The sequence below is a fragment of the Amblyomma mixtum genome, chromosome 1 (genome assembly GCF_055824585.1).
Source record: "Amblyomma mixtum isolate Tamu chromosome 1, ASM5582458v1, whole genome shotgun sequence".
In the NCBI taxonomy this organism is placed as follows: Eukaryota; Metazoa; Arthropoda; class Arachnida; order Ixodida; family Ixodidae; genus Amblyomma; species Amblyomma mixtum.
The window spans coordinates 193,462,366-193,482,519 of record NC_143012.1 but is presented as its reverse complement, the minus strand read 5'-3'; the positions used below and the strand labels follow the sequence as shown (position 1 = coordinate 193,482,519).

At 49.1% G+C, this 20,154-nt stretch overlaps 1 protein-coding gene across 1 annotated transcript in view; it reads left to right on the top strand.

Moving 5' to 3' along the window:
• The window catches only part of LOC149370383 (MIF4G domain-containing protein-like), a 92,589-nt gene extending 76,609 nt beyond the window's left edge, over positions 1 to 15,980 (top strand). Inside the window, exons 2-5 of the mRNA XM_089561393.1 lie at positions 553 to 694; positions 1,204 to 1,322; positions 1,951 to 2,223; positions 15,557 to 15,980. Coding sequence (XP_089417519.1) covers positions 565 to 694; positions 1,204 to 1,322; positions 1,951 to 2,223; positions 15,557 to 15,778 — 744 coding nt within the window. The 5' untranslated portion in view covers positions 553 to 564 and the 3' untranslated portion in view covers positions 15,779 to 15,980. The remainder of the gene's footprint in view (positions 1 to 552; positions 695 to 1,203; positions 1,323 to 1,950; positions 2,224 to 15,556) is intronic.
• Positions 15,981 to 20,154: the final 4,174 nt, after the last annotated feature.

Genomic DNA, 20,154 nt, shown 5'->3' with positions numbered 1-20,154 from the left:
AGAAAGGTTAATTAGGTTAATCGGGTAATTAAGCAATGAACTTCACTCATTCCTACATACTTGGAGCATCACTATACGATCCCTTTAATTGGTTGCATGGTTACTAGCCAAAAAACAATAGGCCTGTCTGAAATTCACGCACTGTCACGTCATGACCATTTTGACCTATTGAAAAGCGCGACATTTCTGTCGACAACTCCCGCTTACAACTATGAGGCATTAAAGGCTTCCGCCTTAATATGTATGACAACTGTAGGGGGGACCTTTCTTCTTCGTGGCCAGGACAAGAGTTTTGCGGACTAAAACATATTTAGTCAGCTGCCACGACAAGGACACGTTATGCGGAGCATGTGGAGAGGAGGTGGAAACCTCTGAACAGTGACACTTCTCTGCAAAGGGCTTCGGCCTGCAGTTAGAAGCAGCGGGGCTGTTTATTGACAGCACTGGGGTTTAATGAGATTGAACGCATGACATGACAAAGTGGCATGACATCCCGCACACACCGGATCTGCCAGTCGTTTCTTAATGTAGGGCTCTGCTGTCTTCTTCAAGGTATTCTATTCGATGGCGTGGTCTACGAAAGATTTGCGCAGCTGTCCTCCACTTCGGCAGCTCAAATGTGCCTTACGCGATGAGCCGGAGTCCGGGAGTGCCCCCTCGCACGCCCAGGGCCTCATCAAGAAGGCGCTGCAAGGTGAGAAAGCGTTCGGCCGCGTTCATCCAGCCTGGAGTGGAGCTCACCTCCCGTGAGCCCACATCAAGGGCACCATTTTGAACATTTAAATCTGTTCGCATAGCCTTAGAAGTTTGGTTTTAGGAGAGCGCAGCGAGTAGCAAACGCTAAGGCCTAGTTTACTTAGGTCCAACGTACTATAATCCTATCTGGAAACAACTTATCTCATAGAGTTGGAGGCCGGTTTCCTGGGAAGGGTGGAATTCCAGGGAGCTTGGCAAAGGCAGGTGGGGATCGTAGATCACGATACTTGCTTCCATGGACTGCTATAACTGCCGCATTAGAAAAGTAGAGGGAGATGCCTTTGTTGTGCTTAATGCATGCCATGTCTTAGCGACCGTGCTTAAAGCGTGGCTGCTACAGCGCTTATGATTTCGATGCGACAGCAGCTTATGTCGGCGAGAGCGAGTGCGCAAACGAGTGTTGCGGCTTTATTCCGCTTGGTTCCTTACACGTTTATTTGCACGCAGATCTGAACGCCCTTTCCACCCAGCAGCTCACGGAGCTGGTTAAGGCTCTATGTCTAAGAGCCACACAGGGCACTCAGAATGACAAGCCAGCTTTTCAACTGTGCACCTTCCTAATCGCAGTAAGCCGGCTTTTCTTTCCTGTTGATTGTTCGTGCCGTGTGACCGATGCAGTCCGTATTCTAGTCGACTTTCTTGCGCTATCCTTACAACTGCACATAGCAAGGCATAATGCTGTTGAGAATACGTCAGATTACGAGGTACCTGTATGATTGTCTTTACCCATGACGTTTGTACTTGGTGTCCTTGCCGTCCGTAGCAGAATTGATATTTTGACTACTGCTCTGCTCTCGTTACTTCTGTCTTATTATTTAGACTGCGCTTAATCTATTAACAACTGCACCAAACAAAAGCACGCTTTATCGATCACCGGTAAAGATGATGAGGAGTCCACTCGGGCTCCATAGTTGTGGCGTTTCGTCTGCTCGTTGCTGGCCGTAATAAACCTAGGACTCCTGAGCCAGATTTCCTGAATTCAATTCATGGTATCACTCGATTTCAACATGCGCAGCTTGAAACTGGCTTTCGGGCGTCCGTGCCTTTATCATTGTTAGTTATGTGCAATTTCAAGCATACTAAATGCACTATAAAGAAAGCCGGACCGGGTTGGCAGTGTAATACAAATGTATACTCATCGTACTCAAGCAATGAATGTAATTTCCTTTTTGCGCATTATCCTGGCACCCGCAGAAAGAAAGCGGCGAGAAGTTTCTGGAGATGCTTCTGGGCACCTGCGCCGAGTGGTTCGACAAGCGGGACCAGCTGCTTCAGCCGCGGAACGGGCCCGAGCGGGTGCCGCGCAGCTGGACGGCTTTCGTGTCCTGCTTGGCGGTGCTCCTGCTGGGACTGCGGCGTCGCAGCGGAGAAGGAGACATGGGGAGCAGCACGCTGTTCCTGGCCCAGCTGCTGTGCGACTGCTGCCACAACATTCTGCAGTCGCCTTCGCTGGACAACGCACAAGAGGTAAAGCTCTATGAGCATATATTTGTACGGCTTCTCACAGCCATTATTAACCACCTGTGTCCTCAAGCAGATTCGTGAAACCTAGCAGTTCCAAGTTATTACTGCGCTGCGTAGGAATCAAACGAGTCTTAAGGGTGTCTGAAAATGTGACAAGCTAGAATTGTGAGGAACCCATTGCTCTCAAGGAAGTTGCAGGGATCAGATAAAATAATTTGGTCAAGTCACGGAAATAGGTGCACAGAAATTAATGTGACGGTCAGCACCGATTTTCGGCGGCACTGCGAGCGCGCAGAACGTGATCCGGTCCGTACTCCTCAGAGAGTTCTTCAAAACAAAGCGGACAAATGGCATACAGAGCAGAAGCAACAGTGAAAACCATGGAAGGCGCCTGCGTCCTATGTGCCGCACGTGTGGCTTCGGTGAAGAAGTTACGCCCTAAATAGCACACCAGAGATTACCTTAGTGCGTTAGGGCTCGTATCACATTCAAGTGCCTACTCTTGAAGAAGCCGGCCACAGAAATGCACCTTTCGCTTCTGGATCCTTACAGTAGTAGTAGTAGTAGTAAAAGACTTTTATTCGACCAAAATTTATAGGCCGAGCATTTCGCACGCCTGGGCGACCAGAAGCCGCTGTTCTTCTTCCCCTTCAGCGCCAAGCCAGTCGAGCCAGGTGGTGATGGATAGAGAGGGTTGGGGGAAGGAACCCGACTGCTGAGCAGCCGGGCAATAGAAGAGGCAATGGGCCAGGTCCGCATAGATACAGGGGCAGTTGGGACAGGAAGGGTCCGTACAGTAAACCTCGGATCCTCTGCAGAAGTACGCAACCTTAATCATTACTTCGAAAGCTAATCAAGACGAATGTATCTGTTTGATTCAAGATGGTGCCCTCAGCGCCATAATGAATGGTGCATTGTTGAACGCAACGCGGCTCGCTCGCATCTTCTGATGGGAAAATCGTGCTCTCAGTAAGCTCTTATTCGTCAGTAAGCCCCAGTTCGTCAGTATTTTTGCCCATTGTTCCAATTACCTTCCGGTCACTTCTGGCGTGCCGCAACTAAGTGTGTTTGGACCATTACTGTTTTTGGTCTGCATGAATGACATTGTGGATGTAATTATTGATCCAGTGCAAATCAGGCTTTTTGCCGATGATTATGTTTTATTTCATGAAGTCAGATCCTACGAATACGAATGCCAGGCTGCAATGCCAGGCTGTGCCTCTACGTAGAGGGAATTGTAAGGTATCGGTAGTGCATGCGAGGTCATTGGGGCCGGTCATTGTTTCTCAGCACCCCTGCGCTGCCGTCTTCAATGGACCCGCCCCCCCCCCCCCCCCCTCCGCGACGGGACGGGACGGTGGGGTGCGCTCGAAGCGAAGAATGACATTTCTTGGAAAGATGCAAGCGCACGAGGGCGCCGGGCCGCTCTGGTGTCCATCGCCCCGCGGTGCCAATTCGCGATGGCTGGGCAAAAGAGCGGTGACAACTATGGGACTGAAGAGTCGCCACACGACGACACCCCCCCCCCCCCCCCCTTGTCTTAATCCCCTCGTCTTAACGGGCACCAGCCGAGGCGCAAACTCGCGACGAACGTATCGTTCGAAAAGTCTGCAGAATTCCTGAGGATTAAGCACTGCCGGACGGAACGGCGTCAGGGCGCCGTTGACGAGGGGGACAATAGAGATGAGGAATAGCCGGCGACAGCGCGGGAAGCCGGGAGCAGCGAAGGCCCGAGTTGGGTGACGCTACTGACCGGGTATCGGTGAGGCGCCGAATAAAACAGCCTTGGGAAGGCTAAGTCGCCTTGGAACGCAGGTGCAAGCTCGCAGTGGCAGTTACAGCGGTAACTGCCCGCTTAAGCTCGATAATCCCCAATTCCGAGACGACGCCAACGTCGGGGGTCATCGGGGAAACCGACGGCACGTGCTCGCACGAGTGTGTTTTATGTTTTTTACTTTTATTTTGCGAGGGAGAGAATGTTTTACCCCGCACGTCCTGGCATGACTGAGCGTTTGTGTTTGTTTTTTCTTTTATTTGGATATGGAGAGGGTGGTTTACCTTATAGAAGCCGGAGGGCTGGCCATGCCCTTGAAGGGACAATCATGTTAAGAGTGCAACATGATTGGAAGCAGCCAGATGTGGGCCGGGCCTTTAGGGGTTTAAAACCGATCCCCGGAGCCGGGAAAAGGTTGGTTGGTTTATGAGGTTTAACGTCCCAAAGCGACTAAGGCTATGAGAGACGCCGTAGTGGAGGGCTCCGGAAATTTCGACCACCTGGGGTTCTTTAACGTGCACTGACATCGCACAGTACACGGGCCTCTAGAATTTCTCCTCCAAAGAAATTCCAGCCGCCGCGGCCGGGATCGAACCCACGTCTTTTGGGTCAGCAGCCGAGCACCATAGCCACTGAGCCACCGCGGCGGCCGGGGAAAAGGGTTCTGGGCTAAGGTCAGGTGCTATGCATCTTCGGCTACGCCTAGTAGGGAACTCCCCTAGTGTTAGCCAGTTCCACCTTTTTGTTGTTTGTCTTTGTGCTGCTTAATTTGTCTCCAGTGCCTAAATTTTTTTTTATGTGATGTAAATATCTGTACATAAACTTCAGTTATTCCCTTTATCCCTGCATCGTAACTCATCTTGAGACCGTCTCTGACGGGGCACCCCTCGTGCCCCGGCACTAGAACCGTGGCATGTGACGAGCATTGGCCACCGACGCACTCACCTTACAATGATTTGCGGAGAAAGCAACCAGCTACAAGCATTTCAGGAGACCATGCTATGCTGTGAAAGAAAAGTGGCCGTCAAATTCCGATTCAGCGCCAGGAAAGTCTCCATGCAGACAAATCCGCCAGCTATTTTTGGCAGAAGCTGCGCTGCCCTTGTAAACTGCATCGTTATCTTCGTTGTCTCACTCTTGTTCTGGAGGTAGCGATAAGGTAATCGAACGTTTTTCACTAGGAAAAAATTCAGGGGGCACTTTGACTGTCTAAAGTGGGTAGAGGCGGAAGCGTTTTCCGCACCACCTTCGCTGTTTCTGTGGCACTGGTGGCGTCACATATATTTGAGTACTAATTACTAAGTGATGGCAAATCACTAATTAATTCTTAATTACTGATTAATGCCTGGATACTAATTAACTGCTAATTAATGACGCTTAAGCTTCGCCTTTAGGAGTGGAACGCGAGAGCACGTTGTAGCGCTGCCAGGGAGTCCACGGAACGCCACCACCCGTTCGGCGCGATGCCTTGCCCTTTGAACGCAACGCTTTTTGAGGAAAGGAAATGGCGCAGTAGTTCTCTCTCATCTCGGTGGACACGTGAACTGAACCGTAGAGGAAGGGAGGTTGGAGTGAAAGAAGATAGATAAAGAGGAGCCGTAATGAAGAAAATGAAAATTTATTTGAGGAAAGGAAATTACACAGTAACTGTCTCACATATCTCGGCGGACACCCGTCAAAATTCAGGGGGGCACTTTTTTGACCTAAAGTGTGGTCATTGATGTGTGGTTAAGATGTTAAGCTTCGCCCCTAAGAGTGGAACGCGACAGCGTCTTGCAACGCTGCCAAGGAGTCCACAGAACGCCATCGACAATTCGGTTCTACGCCTCGCTCGTCGGTAAATTGGTTTTTGAGGAAAGGAAATGTATCTGTCTCTCATTTGTCGCCGGAGGGGAATGGAGCAGGATGAGAGTGAGTGAAGACACCGTATTCACTAGACTCGCCTTTGTTCATTCCAAACCATCGTGCTGGCATGGCGGAGTGGATAGCGTGCTCGTCTCTCACGCCGAAGACCGGGGTTCGATTCCTGAGCTGGACCAAATTCTTAATCGCTTTTATTTATTTACATGGCCTGACTAGTAAAGCTAATTAGGCTAATTGGGTAATTAAGCATTTAAATAAGCTGAGTCCCACTTACTTGGAGCATCACTATACGATCCCTTCAATTGGTTGTATGGTTACTAGCCAAAGTGCAATTGGCCCCGTTTGAAATTCGCGCGCTGTGACGTCACGACCGTTTCCACCAATTGAAAAGCGTGACATTTTCTGTCGACAATTGCTGCTTACAACGATGAGACATTAAAGGCTTCCGCCTTAAAAAAGAAAGTGACTGCTGCTGCTGCAAAAAAGAAAAAGCGGCTCATTGCTCGTTGGCGTTGACGACGGTCCGTTCGCCCGCGGCCTGCGCACTACGTGTTCATGCGTCAGCACATTGAGAGGCGCGCTGACCAGGCCGCGGGCCGACAGCTCACCTCTCAATGTGGTGACGCATGAACACGTACTGCGCGGTCCGCGGGCGAACGGACCGTCGTCTGAATCGCCCTTTAAGTAAGTGCGCAAGCCTTCCTAGCGCGACTAACGCGCCGGCCACACAGATGGCTCAAAGGGCAACGCGAAAATGGCGAGCCGGCCGCCCTAGAAGCTCGTCTGGAGCATAACAGCTGTGAAAAAAAATACGAGCAGAATCGCTTTATTAAGGCGAAAGCCTTTAATGCCTCATACTGTCGTGAGCAAGGAATGTTAGCAAGTGTGTTCGAGTTTCGGCGAAGAAAAAAAAAATTCACGGGCACTTTGACTGTCTAAAGTGCGTAGAGGCGAACGCGCTTTCCGCAGCACTTTGCGTATGTGACACTGGTGTCGTCTCCACCGGATGACGTCACACATAATTGATGACGAAGTAATATCAAATTACGAATTAGTGCCTAATTACCGATTAATCACCGAATACTAATTGACTGCTAATTAATGACGCTTAAGCTTCACCTTTAGGAGTGGAACGCGACAGCGTGTTATAGCGCTGCCAGGCAGCGGTGGACACCCGTCAAAACGCGGACACATCTGCCGACAAAGCTGCCGACACGGCTGCTAACGACAGTTTGAGACAGTAAAGGCTTCCGCCTTAAAACCTTATTGAGACTGGGAATCCAACCAGGGCCTTTGACACTTCCAGGGTAGTCGCCGCCATTGCGCCACGAAGGCTCACGGTTTGGGCATAAACAAAGGCACATCTAGTGAACGCACGAGTTTCATGAGTGAAGTAAAACAAATAAAAAAATGCAAATATGAAAAGAAACAAAAATATAAAGAAATGAAATCGTAAAATACGAAAAATATAAAAGAAAAGGCAGATCGAGTGAACGTACGGGTTTCATAAGTAAAACAAAACAAATGGAAATATGAAAAGAAACAAAAATATAAAGAAATTAAATAATAAAACACAAAAAATATAAAAGAAAAGGCACATCTAGTGAACGCACGGGTTTCATGAGTGAAATAAAACAAATAAAAAAATGCAAATACGAAAAGAAACCAAAATATAAGTAAATTAACTCATACAACTTGAAAATATAAAAGAACAGGGACCGCGTGGTGCAGAAGACGCGCTGAATCGCGGTTTTGCACAACAGAACCGCAAGAACCCGCGGCGGCGGGGCGCGGAGGCAGGCCACGTGCGGAAAATGCCGTAAAGGGCACAAAAAATGGCGCCGAATGAGACACGCTTGTGAAAATGGCCAGCCGGCCCTCTCGACTCCTCGCCAGAGGAATAGACCGAAGAGTGGAGCAGCCGTAAAAGAAGAAAAGAGAAAGGAGGGGAGAAAAGTAAGAAAGAGAAAAAGAGAAGAGAAAAAAGGGGAGGAGGAGGGGTTCGGAGTAGAAAGGGCGGCGCTGCGAGGAGGGTTCTGCAACGACAACGAGGAATGAGCCAAAGATTCGAGGTAGCTTAAAGACCGTAGAGTAAACTAAGCATGGGTAAAACCAGGCGTACGCGTTAACAGACGCGGCCAATGTCATCATCAGTATGAACAAAAAAGGTAGCCGAAGAGTTCTTGACTGGTCTACAGTAGTCGGTGCAATGAGAACGTAATGAGATGGGCAGTAGCGAACAGTAATGGGACATCTTGCCAGTAGAGGAGGAGGAATTAGAGAAGGTCTTAAAAGAAATTCAAAAACGGAAATCACCTGGCGAGGATCAGGTAACAGCTGATCGGTTGAAGGCCGCAGAGGAGATCGTGCTAAAGATGTTAGCCACCCTGGGCATGGCGTGCTTTAGCGTACCTGAACCGTTGAATACCGCGAACATCTTAATTCATATGAAGGGAGACGTCCAAAACTTGCAAAATTAAACCAATCAGTTACAAGGTCGCGAATAGTAACGCATTCTTCATTAACTCTACCCAGCTTTTACCAAGCCAGGGATCGGAGTACCTCCTGTATTAAGACGGTGAGCAGCAATGGCGAGATTTTGTCTCCACGCCTAGCACACTTCCTTATCGGAACTTCTCTGGTGACTACAGAGAGGACTATGGTAGCTGTGCAGTCGTTAGATGTCTAGTCGTTTCACATATTTGTACACCCTGATGAAGCAATCAATGCTTGCATGACTGCTCATATTTCCACCGAGTCCAATGCTTTCTCGCAATCAGCGAAGGCTATATAAAGGGTGAGTGATGCAGCACATCGGAATGCAAGTCATGCTAACTAGTAGGCTGGTTGAAACAACTGAGAGGCGTGTAGCCCACCGTATTTAACATCCATACCAGTTTTCTTAGACTTTCGGAAACGCGGTTGCCCTCGGCGCTGTGGCTCACGAAAGTCTGCCTACATCGCGACAGGCGCTTTCGAGACACTCTCTTCCGAGTCCGTAACTCGTTGAAGTGGCCAAAATTTGCTGAGCCACAGCGCCGACGATAACGGAGTTTTCAAAATTCTAAAAACTTATACGCGTGTACTGTGCGATGTCGGTGCACGTTAAAGAACCCCAGGTGGTCAAAATTTCCGGAGCCCTCCACTACGGCGTCTCTCATTGCCTTAGTTGCTTTGGGACGTTAAACCCCATAAACAAACAAACAAACAAACAAACAAACAAACAAACAAACAAGCATATTAATGTCGGCTGCGCCGCCCACAATGCTGTGCCGAAAAAACCACCTGCCCTGTTACGGCAGGCAGCCACTGGTGGAGCCTGTGCGAGCCAGATTGGCCTCGCTGAGCCACCTTCAGCGACCGATCATTAATATAACCATTCATTAAGGAAGTTTAACTGAAAGCCTACTTTAAAAAATGTGATGCCTTAGATGAAACACCCTCTGTTATATTCTGCACATTTCTCGATCACCTGATGGATAGTGTGAATATTGTCTATGGTCGAGCTTGCTTTACAAAAGGCTTCTTGTAGTTTTAATCTAGGTGCATTAGATTTTAATGTACTAAACAAACACTAATTAATGATGTCCTACTGGAAATCAAGCAGAAGTGCTCTTGGACAGGGCGTGTAGTGCGAAAGCCAGATAACTGCCGGTCCTTATGGGTAATGGTGTGTGTTACACCCGAAAAGTATGAGGCCGGCACGATGAAGGAAGTGATTGATTTACTGGCCGGAGTGTTAGAATGTAAGATGGCGGGCCGAAGAGAGGCGCGTGCCGCCGGCACGGGATTCGAGCTCCATTCGCCGGAACTTCGGCATCTTCATCGGCGGCCGGTACTGCTTCTGCCGCGTGAGGCAGCTGCTACTGCTACAGTAGCCCCCCCGCGCTAGTGAAAGAGTCCGGTGAAGCTGGGAGCCGGAACGATACCTTCCGCTGCTGAGAGGTAGCAAGGAAAGTTGCCAGGGGAGGACAGGTGGACGGGGCGTCTTTTGTGAAGCCTGGCTCCAAGCGGTCGATGGAAATGGTGTCAGTGCGCCCATGAAGGTGCACGACGAAGAACTTCGGTGTTCTTTGGAGTACACGGAAAGGGCCGTCGTAGGGGCGCTGAAGCGGCTTGCGGACAGAGTCTCGGCGAACAAAGACGTGGGTGCAAGTCGCTAGTTTGGATGGAACGTATGAAGGTGGCCGAGACTGGCGTCGGAGGTGTAGCGCTCGGAGATGACGGCAAAAACGACGGAGCTGCGTCAAGTTATCAGTAGGGTCGGGACTTGTGGACGAATCGGTGGATTCGAAAAATTCACCAGGAAGACGCAGGGGCGAGCCGAAGACAAGTTCTGTCGGAATGCAATGAAGATCTGGTTTAGTGTAGCTCGGAGGCTGAGCAGAACCAGTGGTAGGGATGCAGTCCAGTGGGTAGTGTCGAGTTGGGCTTTGAGGAATGTTTTGAGCGAACGATGGAAACGTTCGATCATGCCGTTGGCAATGGGATGGTAAGCAGTAGTTCTGATTCGGGAAGTGCCAAGTAAATTCATAAGGTTATTAAAAAGGGAAGATTCAAACTGGGTGCCACGTTCGGTGGTTGTGTTCGAGGGAACCCCGGGAGACCCAACCGGCGACGAATGTCCTGGCGGTGGTGTCACTGGTGGTGTCAGGCAGAGGGAACGCTTCGGGCCAGCGACTAAACCGATTGATGCAAGTAAGGAGGTATGTGTGTCCAGCGGAAGGTGGCCAGGGACCCAAGATATCGATGTGGACGTTGTCGAAACGGACGGACGGCGGAGGGAACGAGCCGAAAGGAGAGGTCGTGTGTCGCTGAGTTTTAGACTGCCGGCAAGCCAGGCAGGCACAGACCCAGGTGCGCACGTCCTTGTTGATGCCGGGCCAGACGTAGCGTTTTGTGAAAAGATGCTGGGTTGCGCGGTTCCGGGATGGGACAGGCCATGGAGGGCGTCGAAGACAAGACGACGAAAGGCAGAGGGGACCAAAGGGCGCGGAGTCCCCGCCGAAGTGTCGCAGATGATGTGGACGGGGCACGAAGGGAGTAGAATTTCACGGAGAACCAGTGGGTCAAATTTCATGCGAACCAGGCCAAATGTCATGCGGAGGTATTCGAAGAGGCCGAATGGTGTAAGGATTGCAGTTTTGGGTACATCGGATGGTTCGACAAGGATTTCGTGGTATGCCTTGACGAGATCGATTTATGAGAAAATTGTGGCGCCATGCAGTGCGGTGGTGAAATCGGCGATGTGAGGTAGGGAATACCGGTCCGGAACGGTGGCGCTGTTGAGGGAGCGGTAATCGCCACAGGGCTGCCAGTCCCCTGGGGATTTCTTTGGTACCATGTGAAGAGGGGGCGCCCATTTTCTAGATCAGGGGTTCTCAAACTGGGTTCCGCGGAACACAGGGGTTCCGCGGGCTGTCTTCTTGTGTTCCGCGAGAACCCTCACCGTCCCTGACCCGGCAGCTGATATGAGACTGACTCTGAGTGCTACTGAGCCACGATTTGACTTGCTCTTAAAAGGGAAGCAGTACCACCCATCACATTAGTATTTGTATTAATCTGTGCAATAAACATTTAACTATTGTAACTCTCTCTTTGCAAAAATTCACTCGACAACATTGCTGGCAAGTGAAAGCGCGGGGGGGGGGGGGTTCCCTGGAACTTATTGAGGGCTTTTGGGGTTCCTCCAAGAAAAAAGTTTGAGAAACCCTGGTCAAGATGAAGGTCGGATAATGCCGAGCTCCAGCATGGTTCAAACTCATTGCGGGCGATCTGTAAACGGTCTGGAGCAAGGCGACAGGCTCGAGCGTGTGTTGGCGGGCCAGTGGTCACAATGTGATGCGTGACCGGGTGTTTGACGGGCAGTAAAAACTTGGAGGGACGGAGTAGAGAATGGTATTCATCCAGGAGGATCACGTAGGCGGACTAGCGTGGGCTGGGTATACTGGCAAGCGGTTCTCGAAGACGGTGGCCGTGAACCGAGAGGTTCGTCACGGCATCTACGAGACACTTGCTGTGCATGTTGACGAGCAGATTGTAGTGATGCAGGAAATCAGCTCCTATGATTGGGTAGCGTACTTCTGCGACAAGGAAAACCCATGGGAACACACGTCGGAGGCCCAAATTGAATGTAAGAGCATGTTCGCCGTACGTATCGATGGGGGTGAGGTTTGCGGCTTGGAGTGATGGGCCAGTACGAAGAGAAGGTGATGATGTAAAGCTGCAAGGCAGGACGCTCACATCGGCACCAGTGTCGGCGAGGAAACGGAGGCCCGAGTTGTGGTCGCGAATGAATAAGCGGCTGGTCTCTGGGGTGGCACCACTTGCTGCTTCTAATGGTGTCGTGGGATGTTTCCCTGGAAGCGAAAGGGATGGGTACACCGACGCGTTGCTTCACCAAAGGTGCGGTGATACCAGTACTCGCTGCCTTGAAGAGGTAGGGTAGCACTGCGTCGGCGAGGTGAAGTCTGGCGACAGGAAGGCGAGCGAGAAGGGGAAGTCGACAGTGCGGCGATTTGGTCGGAGAGTCGCGTGATCTGGGCTTGGAAGTCGTCACGGAGGGTCTGAAGGGCCACGCAGGAGGGAAGAGATGATGGTGGTGTGGGAGGCTGCGAGACTGCGCAGAGAGATTTTGCCGGGTAGGAAACTTCTATGACGGAGTCCGCCAGCTCAGCAAGCTTCTCCAAGGAGAACCCCTGGGCGGGCACAGCACCATGCGAACCGACGGCGGCAAGCGCTGAAGGAAAAACTCACGCAGGAAAGCTTGGTCGAAAGTAGTAGCCTTGTCGCCCAGGAGCTGCTGGAGCCGCCGCAGCAACTGTATTGGCTTGCGGTCTCCCATTTCTTCGGAGGAGGTGAGCTGCTGGAGGCGGCGATGTTCCGAGACGGCTGTTCGCTTGATGTGCTCAGCAGCCAACGTGTCAAACGGGGCCCAGGCGGGCGGAGTTATGAGGAGGTCGCGGACCTCGGCGGCAATCTCAGGTGGTAACGACGCAGCGGCGTGATGAAACTTGTGTGCCTGGATGGTGATGCGGCCAATATTGAACTGGCTGTTAACCTAAGCGATCTAGAACTGAGGATCGGCTGCCGAGAACGGGGGAAGGCGAAGGGACAGCGCAGAGACGGCGCTGGAGGGTCCGTCACCGGGCAAGGCGGAGGCGTTGTCGTCGGCGTTGGTTGGCCATGGTGAGAGAGGGTGTTCCAGTGGACGTCCGGGTCACCAGTTTGTTGCACACGAAAAGTGTGAGGCTGGCACGATGAACGAAGTGATTGAATTACTGGCCGGAGTGTTAGAATGTAAGTTGGCGTGCCGAAGAGAGGCGCGTGCCGCTGGCACGAGAGTCGATCTCCATTCGGCGGAACTTCGGCGTCATCTTCATCGGCGGCTGGTACTGCTCCTACCGCGTGAGGCCGCGGCTACTGCTACAAGTGGATTCTAAGGGAAGGCAAGCGCAGCAGGGGGCCGTGTACAGCTGAACCACGGAGTGAGGGAAGGGTGCAAGGTGGGAGTGAAAGACCTACCTTTAGATCTCAAGCGTGCACTGATATCTCGCAGCGCACTGGCGCGTTTTGTTTCACCTCCATCGAATCGTGGCACATTGAACTTTGCCCATCTCGTGAGCATCAAAATGCTGCAAACGCAGCCGAGCGGGTAATTTAGTCGCCGTAATGAATTGTTTCTACTAGCACCGGTCGCCCTTTCAAGTTTTGGCAGTGGACAGTCTTTGAATGAATAGTGCAAATCATGCCGCAGCACTTGTGCTCAGGTACGTCGCCATGACCTGGCTGCTCTCCTTACACTCCCCGCAGGTTTCTGAAGGACGGCATGCCCCCCTGAAATGTGTACATAAATCAGAAATGTAAAAATTTGTCGTAATGCATCAGCGAAAGGGCGCTAGCTCAGCCGGTACCTGTCGACGCCCTTTGCAGTCGTGCTGTGTAGGATACTAGGAAGTTGAACTGGGGTCTACTTGCGCCAAGGCCCGCACTCCCTGCCGCGCACCACGCTCTTGGCCGTTTCTGCTCACGCAACCACATAGGGCATAAACAGCCATCATTTCCTCGCTGCTATTTTAGGCTTTTGGCTCTTCTGCTCTCGCTCGAATAGAGCTGAGTAGATTGGAGGGATGGTAGCTGAGCAAGAAACGTTGTTACGCTTATAGACCTTGCGTTGTTTTAACAAATTTAAATACGTTTTTTTTTTTCTCTCAGGATAACTGGCAGTTCAAATCGGAGGCCTTTTATTTCAGTGCTCTTAAATATGTGCTCTTAATTTGTCCCACAAATTAGCTATTTGAAAAAAGCAGCTTATTTCCTTACAGTATGTTTCTTAGTCTTCCTTAAAATATATCATTTATTTTCAGGCTTTCGTGAGTGCCTTGAACGCAGATGATGCCTGAAAATTATTGTTGCAATCGATGTGAAGACAAGCAGCAAAATCTTGTTCAACAGCCACCTCTCAGAAAAGCTAAAAGGGTAAGCAGCATCTCCTGTTAATGCTCTATTATCAGTACCAAATGGTTGTTGTTATCCCATTTTCTATATTTTTGCAACCCAGGCTTATCATTTCGTAGCCTATCATTTCCGTATGCCCTTCCAAATCATCCGCTTGAGGAAAGTAACGAATACAAATACTAAGGTGTTAGTAAAACCAATAAACTTTCAGAAACTTTCCTTTCAGAAAGTTCCTTTCAGAAACTTTGCTTTCTTAGGCATAGATTAAAAGGTGCTCCTTCTAGTGCAAAGCTTCTAGCCTACACATCCATCATCAGACCGAAACTTGAGTACGCATGCACCGTCTTGGACCCTTACATAAAACATAACATTGAGGCACTGGAAATGATCCAGCGAAAGTGTGTTAGATTCATCTTTAATAAATATCGTTCTACTGACACTCCAACCATTGTTATGGCAGAAAACAACATACAGACATTGCGAACGCGAAGAAAAATTCAACGATTGAAATTTCTTTTTCTACTCAATAATAACAAACTCTCCATGAGCCAAGATTTATTTCTTAAACCGATCACAACGCGACTAACACGACATCGTCACACGGAACAACTAATATCTTACAGCGCTAGAATCAACGCTTTTAAATGCTCATTTTTTCCTGACACAATAACTCAATGAAATGAAATCCCGCCTGAGGTTGTGAACAGCATCGATGCCATTAACAAAACTACTTATTAATAATTGCTGATTTGTTTTTTTTCCTTGTTTTTTACTATGTTCTATTACTGTTATGTTAGTTTTGTGGTATGTAATCTGCCGCGCCTCTTTTTTATTTTTTGTGGATTTGCCCCTCCTGCTTGGACCCATCTTAGGGTCTGCAGTATTCTGTGTAAATAAATAAGATAAATAATTTAATGTACTCGGGAAATTGTATAATCTAGCAAAGTATCAACGACAAGATAACAGTGCCTTTATGCGTCCTTACTGTTGTTCATCTATAAGGAACTCAGCTATGAGGTTCTCCTGTGTGTATAAATTCAAAACTTTGCTGGCCGCTTTCTGCAAAGCAGCACAAGCCTCTGTTAGTCACTGCGCTATATTTGGTGGCTTTTGTTGTTATCCGAAGTGATTCCGCTCTGCTAAGCTGGTCTTAGCAGTGAGGGCGCTAAGCGTCATGCGATATCGTCCTCAATATTGCCCTCCCGTGCTTACCACTAACCACTGCTGTTTACTTTCTCACAGATTGCGTGTTTGCGGTCGGTTCTGACAAGCACCGAGAAGGCCATCAAGCGTGACGCTCCCCACCTGATGCAGACCTTGGTGCGGCGGATGCGGGAGGCGTTCCTTGAGCCCGTCCTGTCGGCTACCACGCGCAGGGATTTGCTGGAACTGATCGAGCTGCGCGCCTCCGGGTGGGAGTTTAACCCGGGACAGAGGCAGTACTACGAGAACACACCAATTTAAGTTGAAGCTGATATGAAAAAATTCTTGATTTGCTTGCAAGCCTGTTTAATTCGGCAGCATTCAGCAGTCAAGGATGGCGCTTTATTTCTTGCTGCGCTATTATTTTTCATAGTAAAAAGCTCGTGACAGCTCTGGAAATCTTTTTCTCTTGTTGTGTTAGCAGTGTCTTGAGCCAATTGTGATTTTATCGTCAATAAACGAATGTACGTTTCGATAGGACATAGGATGCTGTGTTGTCTTCATTTTTGTAGAAGCATCTGCGGTGCACAACTTCTATGCCTTAGCGTTGCACTTCGAGATGAATAGAGCTATACAAAGCCATGCAAACGCTTGTGGCCCTCTTTTCGTGCGAGATCTACCGCTGGTTCATTCAGTGACACATTTTGCTGTGATCACTGGGGTTTAAAACCTCGATACCAGCGCCATCATGAAGTGAAGGTGATTGTATGCGGCGCTGAAACGAAATTGGTATGGCTGATTAATAAAAACATCCCCATAGAGCGAAAATGAAGAAAAGCTGTGCGCGGGACTGTTCTTTTCTCGGGCTCGGTTTTCACATCCTGATTTGTAGGATTCAACTCTACCTTCTCCTGCCTTTTTGAGCTTTTTTTAAGTACACATCGTTTTTTGGGCTTGATCACTGATGTTCATCAGTTCTGGGTCTAAGTGTTGTGTTTTATCGGAAGCGCTTGAATCAACAAAAATATTTCACTAAAAAAAAATACGTAACAATCAGTGAAGAAACAAACATGCGGCGGTGGTGACAGATTTCAACTAAGGAAAGTTGAGCCTGAGGTCATGACGCACTGTAAAATTGAACTTTCCTCCCATACCGACGACCCGCTGCCCCCTGGAGACAAATTTAGCTGGCCAAGCCGTGTTTGCACACTGCTGGACTTATGCGGGGCTCCGGAGAGGAATTACGGGTCACGTTATCAAGTCGCAGTGAAGAAACAAATGCAGCCTGTGCATTTAACGAACAGCTCAGGTTTACGAGTCGACGGACGGCGAAGGTATTGAACAATAAAACGTTTTCCAAGGGAAACCTTTCCATGACAAACTGTCGGGCTTCGACCAAATAGGATGCATTATTGAGATCTTTCGAGCACTGAGCGGGCGGAAATTTTCGTCCGGCTCCTCGGACATTGGGCAGAGTGTGTGTGCTGCTCCAAAGGACGAAACAGGACAGGGCTACTGAAGAACGTCAGATATCGAGGGACATAAAGCAATACCGCATCCGCCTCTCTGAATTACGGCCACGTGCTCCGATATGACAAATTAGCACGCAAGCTTTCTGAGTAGCTTGGAGCGCTGCGCACTTTCTATAGTTTCTAAATCTTTGCCTCCTTTTTCTGTTTACCCTTCGTTCTGCATGCTGCAGACAGGCATTTGAAATATCCCATCTTCGATACTATAGTTCAATTCATTTTCTCTATCTGTGTACGGTATCCCTGGCAAAAATGAAAGTATGAGAGTATCAGTATCGAAAAAAAATCGGGAGAGGTTTGCGACCTGTTCAACCGGGTTAATTGCGTTAGCAATGGTGCGCGAGTTTTTCTGGCGATTCCTCGGCGCGTTGCTTTCGCCTGGTAGCATTGCGGCATTCCTGAGCCGTCAGGTGTTGAGGTTCACCGGTGACCGATGACGTGGGACCATTCTGCGAGGTAGAGCATTGTCGCCGAGCTGCATCCTTAGTTAGCACGATGCTTTGCAAGATAAGGATCCATAGCGCTCAATATTAAAGGGACACAACACAAGCGCTAAACATACACTGAACGATCTTTATTATTCGCGGACAACCTTATAAAGGTCACGTATTGACAGGTACAGATGACTAACAATGATTATCTTGTCAAGTTCATGACGTGCAAGGAATGAGAAAAAACACAATGGAAGCCACCAAGCAGTGAGCACGTTTCACACTATCGCCCGCTGCCTTGCATCCAAGAAAGCTAAGTATTTTTTTGATAATGACAACGAAGGATCCCTAACGCAATTTTCCAATTCCTCTTTTTCCATCGCCGCTGCTTCAATTATCTCCCTCGTTTTTTGATCACTATTTTTTCCAACTACTGAACACTCATCGAACTTAGGCGCGCAGTTGTGACCACGGCAGTGACGAGCCTAATTACCTGGCCTATCACCTCTAACGTTTCTGTAGTGCTCGCTGAGTCGCTTATTCAGGAACCGGCCTGTCTGTCCAATATAGAGCATGCCACATGAAAGTGGCAGCCTGTAAACAACGTTATCGGTGCAATTTACAAAGCGGTTCAGGTGCCGTACAGAGCAGACGTTCCTCTCCTGCTCATCGGGACATGTGTCCTTACACAGGCGGGAAGGAAGGAAGGGAAAACTTTATTTACACTAATGGTTTTTCCTGCGGTTTGGGGGCATCTTCAGAGACGTCTTGGTTCTACCCCCAGGAGCCTTCTCTGTCGAAGTCGTCCTCCTCTAATCGGTGGTCGGTTGCCCTCAGTCCAGGGCTCCGCTGGCCGCTGCCGCCCGTTGAGCTCGCTGTACCAGACCTTGTTGGTCTTCGCAGCGGTCGCTGGACAGCAGAGTCTCCCACTGCTCCGCACTCGGGTTTTGTATTTTGGGGACCACGTCTATGTTTTGGCAGGCCCATGTGATGTGGTATAGTGTAGGTTTTTCGTCGCACCAGGGACATTTTTTTGTGTATATCGTAGGGTGCATTTTGTTTAGTATATGTAGGTTTGGGAAAGAGCCTGTTTGTAATTGTCTCCAAGTGACAGCTTCCACAACTTTTCTGGGGCTGACATGCAAACTCTAACTCCAATTTTCTATCCAATCTTTTTGACGCCGTGGGATAGCCTATGAATTATACGGCATTACTTCAATTTTGTTGGGACCTTCCTTTTTATCTGTCAACCTTGTGCTTTTTCTTTGTCTGTGCAGGCTTTCTGTTACTGCTACTACGAGGTACCTCGGGTAACGCGCTTCCCGAAGGCGATCAATCAGATTACTGAAACTTGTTGTCATTAGGCATGTGCGTGACTTATTTACTGCATTAGACATGCATGTTTTTACTACTACTCTTTTAACCAACTTCGTATGTGCCGAGGCTCTCTTACCGTTTACCTCGGCACATACGAAGTTGGTTAAAAGAGGGGTTGTAAAAACATGCCTGTGGAGAAGTTGGAATGGAATGGAAAATGCGAATGGAGAAGTTGGAGAGGGGCTGCAGGGTCGCTAGTGTTCAATGGGCCACTGCCCAAGTAATGGGAACAAAGGGCCGTTTCCTGCTCAGGCTAAAGTTGGGAGCATAAAGGGTGCAATCCCACAAAGAAGCGACTTTAATCCGGGGAAAAAGAGCGGCGGGTAGCCCTGGTCCCAAGCACGACCGGTCCAGAAGAGTAAGTCTACTGTTTTGCCCATCGCATGTGGAAATGGCAGTTTTCAACAAGTGCATCTCGAGTAAAACGCGAATGCCTTGTCAAAAAGGCAAATTAGCATCGTGAGAAAACACCGGGGACGATCTATCGCTGTCTTAACGTGTATCCCACTTTCAGGGACATTGATACCAGCGTGCTGTTTTTAAATTTTGAAAGCCTGCGAGAATACTGCTGACAATGGCCTTCCGCGTTCAGGAATTGCTGGATGTTACGCAATTACCGAGCTGTAGAGAGAGTAGGAGAAGTTTCGTTGTTATAATGTCTCTAAAGTGTTTTTTTTTTGCGTCTAGGGGTTTCTTTTTTGCCGCTCTATTGAGACAGAAGGGAGGCATGAACCCTTTATGCATAAAAGCTGCGAACAGTTTGCTCGTCAATGCGATGGAAGCCATAACGCAGGATTGGCCCAACGTAGCCTTCGCTATGATAGGCTTGAAGTTTTTATGAAGGATACAGCTACATCAAAGATGGAAAGCCGTATTTTGCAACGACGACCTCATGTCCTGCACGATATGGTCTATAGAGTTACGTCATCACGCAGGAAATGTTAGGTCGGCCATATATATTAGCCAATGTATCTATATTCCCCTCATGAAGCCTGACTCTTGCCGCGGCTATATCAGACCCTGGACACTTAGTGGCACATTGCAAATGTTGTGAACGAAATAACAAAGTCCATACCCATTGTTTGAGCAGACGTGTAATATTTGTAAATTTGGAGCGAGATATACTGGAAGCATTTCTTAAGCACGTGGAAGGGCATTCGTGCGTAAGTAAACCAGATATTTATCTTCCGTCCAAGGCACTGAAGTTCTTGTATCCGGAGGCGCCATCGCTCTAGCACGTTGACCACTGACACTTTTTGGCACCCGATCGTTCCCTATAAATACGTGGATTTTCTAAGAACAAAATCAGTTGACAACTAGCGCTTGTGCTGTCTTGTGTCCAGAAATATCAAGCGTCCCT